General features: G+C 43.2%; 1 protein-coding gene across 1 annotated transcript in view; it reads left to right on the plus strand.

Annotated features, from left to right (window-relative positions):
* Positions 1-9,074, plus strand: part of NBAS (NBAS subunit of NRZ tethering complex) — a 328,999-nt gene extending 319,925 nt beyond the window's left edge. The window contains exon 52 of the mRNA XM_058551762.1: positions 8,641-9,074. Coding sequence (XP_058407745.1) covers positions 8,641-8,916 — 276 coding nt within the window. The 3' untranslated portion in view covers positions 8,917-9,074. The remainder of the gene's footprint in view (positions 1-8,640) is intronic.
* The last annotated feature ends 1,207 nt before the right edge of the window (positions 9,075-10,281 follow it).

The following is a 10,281-nucleotide window of genomic DNA, read 5'->3' on the forward strand; positions in this document are numbered from 1 at the left end:
TTGACAGTAGTTCCTGTTGACGTTAAAAGAAAAAACATCCAGCAAAGGGTCTCCTCTGATAGGCAATCACTCCTGCACAGTGCATGGATCTGGGTGGAAAAACTTCCCACTTGCTTGCTGATAGCATGTATTATTCCGCTATTCGTTATAAAATTCTGACATCTTTATAGGTGTTTACAGTTAAAGGGATGATGCTTAAGTGCTGATGCAAGAGATTATACTGACTTTTCCTCCAATAGCAGTACTCATTTCTTTCTCTGAGCTTTTCTGAAATTGCAGACCTCTGGTGTTTAGCATGTAACCTTTTACAAATGGCCAACAGCCTCTTTCCTAGGCCAGAAATATAAAGTCCTTCTTAGAGATTATATTGTAGGTGAATAATTAAAACCCTCGTATGGTATAAACTGCTAGATCATCCTCCATCAGCCTCAGTGAGACTTAGAGCTTACCTTCAAAACCTTATTCTCTCCAAGAAGGGTATTCCTGCTGGTGTGTTTGAATCTCATCTCTGGAATATTTTCTACCAAGTGGAAGTCTCTGGACTATTTCATCAAAGTAAGCAGATGTGTATTTATAGTAATATGGTATACTGAAAAATGTCCCGTTTTATAATTCCAGATCTGTGGTCGTTTCTGCCCTTCATTGTTCCTCCTCTGTAGTCCTGCCCAGTGCCTCTGCCCCACCCCGAATCCTGGAGACTGTCCTGGACTGTGGTGCTTGTTAAAAAAATAATTCACGGGGTTGTAAAGGAGTCTTTAAGAGCTGCAGCACCTAATTAAGGGTTTCTCCCTGATGCTAATAATAACTACCATCTTTCAAGTACCAGCTCTTTGCCAGGCATTATCATAGGCACAGCCTCATGTTATCTCCTTAATAATCCTGTGAGAAGATTTGCTGCTGGTTTCACAGATGGAAACACTGACACTCAGAGGTCGTACGGCTAATAAGCAGCCGGAGTTGAAATTTAAACCCTAGAGCCGACATTCAAAGTCTATGTTCAACCATCCTGCTGCTTTCAATGGAACCAGGCGGGCCCTATTATATTGGGAAAGGGCTATCTCTACAGAGGAATCAAATTACTGAAAGCATCTTGAATCATATCACGTTAGCAGTGGAAAAGACTAGGGCAGAGCTAGTCTAACAACTTGCCCAGTACAGGGCTTCCTCTTTCAAACATACTCAGTCACCAGGGCCCTAGTCGAGCGCTGCTCGGGGTAGAGAGCTTACCACCTCCTGGGGGCTCTGTGCCATGTTCTGTTAGGTCTCATGGTGAGAGAGCCCCTCCAGAATGAAGGCCGCACTCTTCATCTGGAACAATTTCAACCTTGGTCCCACCCTGTGGAGTTTCTCAGGATTTGTTGCTTCCACGTGACAGTCCTTCACATATTTAATAAATGTGATTCTTATCCCCTTTAACCTTGCCTGAAGGCACTAGAAACTACCAGCATTCCTTACAACGACCAGCGTCTAACCTGGAGGGAGGGCCTTAAAGATCCTCAGAAAAGCCTGTTTGGATTGACATATTTATACAAACCAAGAAACCTTCCTTTCTTTGTCCCCACTTTAACTCTTTACAGATTTCTAGCTAGTACCTCCCCGGTGAGAGTCCATTCCAGCCTGCAGGCTCCCTCACTGTTGCCTTTTCCACGCCCCGTTGGGCTTCACGCTTTCCTTCCTACCTCAGTGTGCCACGGTAACAGGGAGAGCAGGCTGGGTCCTAACACCCTTGTTGGGTGTCTGTAGAGTCCTTCTTTGGTTTTAGCCCTCACGTCAGCTGATTTTCTTCTAACTGTATCCAAACTAGGTTAGGCCGAAGTGATCCAGTTGTGCAAAGAAGAATCAAGTGTGTGCTTTCCTATATGTATTACAGATGCCAATTGGTAGTAAACTAACCTCCTTTTATAATCACTGTTCTTTTGGCTCTTTTAGTACCAGGCTCTTCTTCTCAGGTTTTTTAGCATATCTACTTATTTCTAAGTATCTTTTCAACCTGAACATACCTAGACATGTTATTTTCACCCGTCATCAGTCACCCTCAGCCCATGGTGGTCTTCTTGATGAAGGAAGCTCGGCAGCCGCATGTCTCACAGAATTCTCAGATGGGTGCCTGTAGTGAGACAGGCAGCCACTCCCTATAGGTTAACCTGTTCCATTTCCAGACAGCACTGACGGTTGGTTGACTTATTTAGTGTGAACAGACATATTAAGTGCCCGTTATGCACCACCTGGTACCGTGTTCAGGAGTGAGGAATGGGCAGAATGTTTGTAAAGATGAAATAAAATATTGTCCCTGTGTTTAAAGAAATTATTTCATGGAGAGATTGACCTATGAAATAATGACACAAGGAATTAAACTAGGAAGGGGGTAAGTAGAAAGCATGGAATGAGACAAACTCAGGGCCCCAAAATGGGACATTCAGTTATGTATGGTCTTGGGGTGATCAAGCTGGGATTTCCAGAGTCTCTCCTGTTGGCAGATCTCACATCAGATGATTTGTCCTAATTTTGGTTTCAGAAGAGCTATACTGTTAAATCCCATGCCAGCAGCGGGACTGATGGTATGCTGGAAATGGAGTCTGACTATCACTCAAATAAATATAGAATACAAAAAATTATCTGCAGGCCTTTTCTTATTCCAAGTATACACTTGTGTTGTCCTTTTATTTTTCTGCCCTTGTAGTTGATATATTTAATAACTTTTGTTAGTAATAGTATATATAAAAATGAGACAGATATCCTTCCCTAAAGTAAGTAGTGAAAGAATATAAAATACTCTTCTTTAAAGTAATTGAAATGAGGCCCTGCATGCATTATGCTGCTGGAGTTTCCGCTTTACCTCATTACTATAATTACTCTTCGCTTTGTATAGATCCATAAAATCAAAGATTTTAATTCAGAGAAGGTTCATTACCTATCGTTGAAACAGGAATTAAGCAGATAACATTTTAATGACTTGGAAGACAGTAGTGCTTTGTGCTTTAATAGATTTCTTTCCCAAGATCTGCAAAGTTTCATTTATTCTCAAAAATTAATTACTGACAAAAAAACAATCACTGACAGAGATGGCGAGCATTTTCCTCATTTTATGATATATGTAAACCCTTCTCCTTCTGGAAAATCTTTTATTCCTGACTCATGTGAGTGTAGTAACTTCAGCCATTTACTGAACTTGAACTCTGCATTGTGCTAGGCACTCTAAAGCATAGATTATCTCAACCCCTATAGATGGACTGACTGTATTTCAGATGTGGAAATGGGGGCCCAGAGAGATTGTCCTTAACAAGGTCACACAGCTGTTTCGTGAAGAAACCAGGATTGAAAATTGGTCTGTAACCCAAAAGCCTATCTTCTTTTTATAACACCAGACTGCCACTCACTCTAATTCAAAGTTATTTGATCACAGGAATTAAATCAACTAATCCTCCTGGATTTGTATTATTTCAAACATCTAAACTGAGTCTGAAGATGACAGGATATATTTTCTTCCTCAAGCTCTCAAAGCATCACTCAAGCGAATGTCAGAAATGTGTGATTTTCCATACACCGTATACCAAAGTAAATTCCTGATTGATTAAAAAGTTAGATATTTTTAAAATTCACCAAATAAAAAAAGAATATATATCAGATTCTTCGAAGAATTATAACATCTAAGCTTTAAAGCAATAGAAGAAAATCATAAAGGAACAGATCCTTTCCTGACAATACAAAGATGTAAAACTTCCATAAAACAAAAAATAACTAAAAGAGAATTGCAAACAACAGATTAGAATGTTCATTACAACTAAAAGCAGGGTTAATATTTAAGTTGTACAAAGAACTCCTTCACATATGAAAGAATGATGTTACAGCTGTGGTAAATGAGCAAAGGATTTGATGTTTTCCACAAAAAAAAATAAAAATGATAGGAAATAAATGGAAAAATTTAGTGTTTGCGAATAAACAAATAACTTCAATAAAAGCATCCTTGAGGTACCATTACATATTTCTTAAATTAGCAAAATGTTTTTCTTTTCAAAATAATGATACCCAAAGCTGAGAAGTTCATAGTGAAACCGACATACTCCTGCACTGATATTCCCACTGTAAGCGGGACAGTCGACGTCACTGTGTGGCTGCACGTGCACTCACATCCACAGCCCAGAACAGCTTCAGATACGTTGCCCCTGTGTCGGTCTGCTCGGGCTGCCATAACAAAGCAGCACCACAGACTGGGCGGTTTACACAACAGAAATTTATTTTCTCACGATTCCGGAGGCTGGAAGTCCAAGATCAAGGTGTCAGTGGGATTGATTTTTTCTGAAACCTTTCTCCCTGGCTTGTAGATGGCTGCTTTCTCCCTGTGTCCTCACAGGGCTGCCCCTTAGTTTGTGTGTGTCCTAGGCTCTTCTTTTTATAAGGACATCAGTCATATTGGATTAGGAACTGCCCATATGACTCATTAAACCTTAATTATCTCTTTAAAGACCCTATCTCCAAATACAGTCACAGTCTGAGGTATGGGGAGGGCAGAGGTGAGGACTTGAGCATTTGAACTGTGGGGGAGGACACAGTTGAACCCATAATACACCACTAATACCTCTCCTGGTAATTTATCCTAAGGAAATAATTCAAATAAAGAAGAAAGTATGTGTATAAAAAACATTCATTTGTAGTGTTTCAATAATATCAAACAATTAAAAACAGCTGGAAGATTTATAGCAGAAGTTAAATAGCTTGTTACATCCATTCAATAGACTATTTTGCAGCCATTAAAATTTTTAAGAATGAGAACTATGTAGAAACATAAAAATTTCTTAAGCTATAATGAGAAAAGTAGAATATAAATATGATATGATTGATCGTGAGAAACACTTGTGCACATGGACAGAGAGGAAAGGAGGGTCGGATCACTCTCACGGTGAGTCAGAGGTGTGCGACTTTGCTCTTCTTGCAGACTATTTCCACAGTGTTTCTGTCTCTCTTTTTTATTTCAAAAAGAACAAAGTAGGTTAGATTGAGTAATGGATGGTAAGACAGCACCAGGCTTCCGTGGTGGGTAGTACTAGGTTTTTAGTGCCTTAAGTTTTAATTTTAGTCAGAAATAAGAAAAATGAGGACGAGTTGAGGCTTGACAAATTAGTCTAGCACCTCAGCGATGTGGCAGTGATGCCAGAGTGCCTGGGAAGGCTCTGCTGTGCTGAGGAGGGGGACTCAGCCTGGCCTTGGTGCTCCTGAGGCTGGCAGCCTGGTATGTGGAGAGGAGCAGTCTTGGCTCTCTGTGACCTCGGGCAGTCCATTTCTTCTCTGACCCTCAGGTTCCTCTTCTTTAAAATGCAGTTGTTGGAATCCTTACAAAGGCCACGTTTTGCTTTCTGTATTCTTTCATTCTCTATTTTGTCCCAAATATGCACAGAATAATCGTGCAGTATTTTTCTTGCACATGACAGTTACAGCGTATACTCTGGCCATTCTGTACCTCTGGCAGAGAGCCGGAACCAGGTAGGAAGTCAGAGAAAGGAAATAAAATAAACTCAGCCACTTACACTTTCTCAGCACTTGATTACAAGAAGCTAAACCACAGTTTCTCCCCAGACCTTGCCCTGGCCACCACCCAAGCCCAGTGGAGGTCAGTGGAGCTCAGCAGTCCCTGCCTCGACCTTTCTTCAGGGAACCCTCGAGTGGGCCAGGGCCGAAGCGGAAGCATTGTGTTTCACTTCCGTGACTTTCGCCTTAGGCTTCTCAGCCAGGGTAGTGGGTAGAGAGCTCTTGGAGGGTAGACACCTGCCCTGCCCCTACCCCTTACCCCCACCTGCCAGGACGTGGGCAGCTGTCCGAAAGGCTGGGCACATCAGCAGGAAACCGATTTTAAGGATGTCATTGCACGGGGGAGAAACCAACAGGAGGGGCCTGAGAAGCAGCAGCAGCTGCAGGCGTTGACAGAACCCCTGTCTCCTCCTCGAGCTGGAAAATCCATCATTTCTTTCTAGGAGTCTATCAGGCCCCCAAAGGGAGGGTTAGTGAGTAAACAGAAAGAATAATAAAGGCATCCTAGCCTTGAAGACTTATTCAGGTCAACAGAGAAAGCATTACCCTGCAGTGTGTGGATTCTGAGGCTTTTATCCCTGTATTTGATCAAACATTTGCCTGTAGCTTCCTTGCACACACTCTATTCCCTCCTGAAGGGTTAGGTGGAGGGATTCTTTATTTTTAAGGTGAACCAAAATAACAACACGCACAGTAACTCAGACGCCTTGTGTGTGTATGTGAGGGAGAGAGAGAGAGTGTGCGTGTGTATGTGCACTCGCGGAGGCAGCAGTGTGCAGTGAAAGGATGTGAGTTTTAGAGTTACTGAGTTGTTCATGTATTCATTCCACAGATCTTGCTGAGCTCCTAGCATGTGGCCACCACTATTCTGGGCGTGGGGGATGCAGGGGTGGACAAAGGAGACAGGATCTCTGCTCTGGAGGAGCTCATATTCTGGAAGGGAACAAATGATAAACCAGTAGACTAGTCAGAGATGAGGGCTCCTAGTCCAGCTCACCGTTTAGCAGCCATGTGGCATTCGATACATGACTTTGACCTCACTAAACCCCAGCTTCTTCACCTATCCAATGAGACGATAGCTGTCTTAAAGGGATGTTTTACGGGTTAGAGAGAGAGTGCTCACTGGCACGCGAGGGTTCCTCAGTAAGTCGTAGACACTTATGGTTAGGGCAGCACCTCTGTGGGCTTAAGCTTCCTGTCTGCTACCTATGAAGTGGAGAAAGGAGGGAGGTGGGAAGGAGAGAGGACATGCAGAACTCATAAGCATCCTCAGTGGGGAGGATTGAAAGCTTGTGCACCTTTCAGCAGAAAAGCTAGTCTTTCCTACCATTTGCCTTTCCTGCCATCTAGCCTCTAAAAACAAAAACAAACAAACAAATGCTAAATTGAGTTCAACCTAAGTGTTGAGCCAAAGGTGGATGTGTGTGTAAGTGCTGCGGAAATGAGAGGCCAGAGAAGAGACGCACAGGGTCTGCAGAGAGACTCTCCATTTCTCGAGTCTGGCTCTATTCAGGGTCTGGGCAGAGGTAGGGTCCTTATTGTGTGCTTGTGCAGTTTACAAAAATGTGACAGAGTTCAATAATGTCGGTTCAGTCAGCCATTTAACAAATGTTGATTAAACTGGATGCTGAAATAGATGGACGATAAAACCTCTGTGCCTTCAAGAAGCTCCCAGTCTGGCGGGGGAGGCACACATACAAGTTACTCTAATACAGCATGAAGGGGTGTATGTAAGGTGTCTGGGAGTCTGGAGGAAGGAGACTCAGCTTGGATAGGAGAGTTCGAGAAAATGTCCCCAGGAAGGTGGCATTGTTGCTGGCATCTATGTTGTGTTTGAAGGATCGCTAGGTTATAGGAAAGGTAGATGCTATCTGATAGTGGACAGTAACTCTTATTCTCAGAACTCTTTTGTTTTAATTCTTGCAGCCAGTAGATACAGCTGACCTTCTCATCTTCAGTAGCCTTTCCTCCTTGTCACGGAGCATGCAGGAGGAGCGCATTGTCTGCAGTTGTATAATATAGTTGCTCTAAACATTAGTTAATTGGCTTCAAAGTGCCACATTATTTCTGAGGTTCCTACAACCAAAATCATTAAAAGTGCATAGTGACCTTAAGAAGAACCTGTCGTGAAGCTGTTTTATGACACCCCAATGTAAATGAGAAGCTCTGAAGTTTGATATGTGATTACTGTTGACTTGATTCCTTGCAAAAATATGGACAATAATAGAAAACAGAAAAATCCAAGCTAAGTGTCAAAGCCATAGAAAACCATACTTAGACTAAGATAAGATCAGGGAGAAAGTTCAGAGACCATGCAAGCCGAAAGAGCCTATAAAACCAGAGGCTATATAAGGTCTGGTCCCTAAAGCCATATAAAAACATATTTTAAAAAGCTAAGTTTGGTACTGAGCTTTCTAGAGGCTTAAACAAGAACAACTTAAACTCCTCCTGTCGGTTATTCTGTTTATATCAGTGGGGTTGACAGATATGTTTTCTCAGTGGCGTAGAAAAAAGGTTTTCCTATTCTGAAAAGAATTTTTTTCATGAGGTTCTACATACAGGAGAGGTTTGGGTGACAGAATATGGACCGTGAGGAAGAACAAATGAAATGATAAATGGGGTTGTTAAGGTTGTTAAAAGCCCAGGCTTTGAAGTTATGACTGACCTAAATTCAGATTGTGGCTCCGTGACTCACTCACCACGATGTTAAGTAAAATTCTTACCCCTCAGTTCCTAATCTGTAGAATCGAGGTGTTCAAGTGCCGACTTCATGGGTTGAAAGGGGAGGACTCAGTGAATTGAGACGTGCCGTGTTGAGCACACTTCCCGGCACTCAGTGTATGGTAGCAGTGGGCTGTGATTCAAGGGGAGTTCTTGATACATGGCTGTGTCTTATGTCGAAAGGAAACCACATCTGTCATCCTGTGTGCGTGATCTCAGAGATGCTCACGCCGTGTATGTGCTTTCTGGAGAGGGCACTGTTAACCTGGGTAAAGGGGTCGATGATGACAAAAGCAAAAGGCAGTGGTAAGCAGCCCACGGAGAGTGGGATGAGGCTGCTGGTGAGAAGGATTAAGCAATGCCTCTCTCACGTTTTGCCTGTCTTATTTCTTGAAGGTGAATGATTCAAACTGTGACCAAGAACTTCTTTCCCTGCTCCTGGATGCCAAGTTGTTGGTGAAGTGTATCGCCACTCCCTTCTATCCGCATGTCATTGAGCACCTCTTGGCCAGCCCCCAGCAAGGGCGCTGGGATGCGGAGCAGCTGGCCAGACACCTGCGGGAGGCCGGCCATGAGGCCGAAGCTGGGTCGCTCCTTCTGGCCGTGAGGGGCACTCATCGGGCCTTGAGAACGTTCCGCACAGCCCTCAGCGCGGGACAACACTGGGTCTGAGCAACCTGCCCACGGCCCACGCGCAGCCACCAGTTTCTCAGCTTCCTGGTGGAGAAGAGCATCCAGAGCTGAATGCTGTTCCAGAGGCAAAATGTGTACCAGCTGCTGGTTCTCAGTGGTTCCAACGAATTGCAAATAAAGCTGTGTGTAAATGATGAGCAAGCTGCCGTTCTTTAAACTTGTTTGTCTTTCTTATAGTCACTGGTTAACATAGTTTCTTCTTGACTAAGAGAAACTTGATTCTTCCTCCTTTTTTTGAACTGCCTTTTCTGGATAGAATACAATTAATAAAGTATCTATAAGTGTAGTTCAGACAGTTGGATGTGGTGGTGGGTAGGGTTGCATTAGAAAGAGAGCTTGTGTGGAATGGTTCCTGGCTGGAGCAGATGTCTTGGGATGGAGGAAGGATGGGATTCAAGTATCAGGTTAGTTACACATCTTTGGCAAAGTACTCCACCTCTCTAAAGCTTAGTCTATCATGTATAAAATGGGGGTTGTATTATTTATCTCACAAGGTTGTTGATTGTTATGTGAGGTTGTGTGTGTGAGGCTCTGTTAGATACATAGTAGAGGCCCAAGAAATGTTACCTCTCCTCCAGCCTCACTAGTGTTACAGTATATGAGTTGTGGTTTTAAGGCCATAGCCAAATGATAATACCAGCACTTGAGGGCTGCCTACCCAATTAGGGACCGCCAGACTTATCGAGATCACTATATGAGGTTGACAAATTTGCCTGTCTGTGAAACCTATATAACTAGGTAGTGGGCTAACAGAGCCAGCATGTACACTGATAGGTAGGATCGGCATACTGGGGTTCACTAATTTACATATAGCCAATCATCGCAGGGGTGTAAATAGCAACACCATTGAGAAAACCCACACAGAAGGGGTATTCCCCGGACAAGGACCCTCATGCATAACTCACTGGCACTTGATCCCACTGTGGAAATGTGTGCTTGCAGGTGGAGGCTCTGGCTGGAAGTCTGGACTTAGTTTTGTGTGAGTCTCACACCAGATCCAAGCCACAGCAACAGCCTAGGCAGAAGCTGGGGGGAGAGAGAGCAAACTCGGTGACTAAAGGACCATCAGAGGACCCATCTGATGCACACTGGTCTTTATCTTGACTCCAAAGAAATGTTTGGAGGGAGGGAGAGAGGGTGGCTGTGTATTAATAGGAAGGTTTAGTCTAGATAGATGAGATAATATCACCTAGGACAATCTTTTGTTAAAAGGGATAATTTCTAATTAGTTTAAGTAATTTAAAAGGCTACCAATGGTCAATTTCTATATTGCTCTGTCAAAGCCAGTGGGCTGAATATAGCGTAGCTCCCTGTGGGTCTTTGATGTATGGCATAGCGGGGCAG

The sequence above is a fragment of the Diceros bicornis genome, chromosome 12, assembly GCF_020826845.1.
Source record: "Diceros bicornis minor isolate mBicDic1 chromosome 12, mDicBic1.mat.cur, whole genome shotgun sequence".
NCBI classification, from domain to species: domain Eukaryota; kingdom Metazoa; phylum Chordata; class Mammalia; order Perissodactyla; family Rhinocerotidae; genus Diceros; species Diceros bicornis.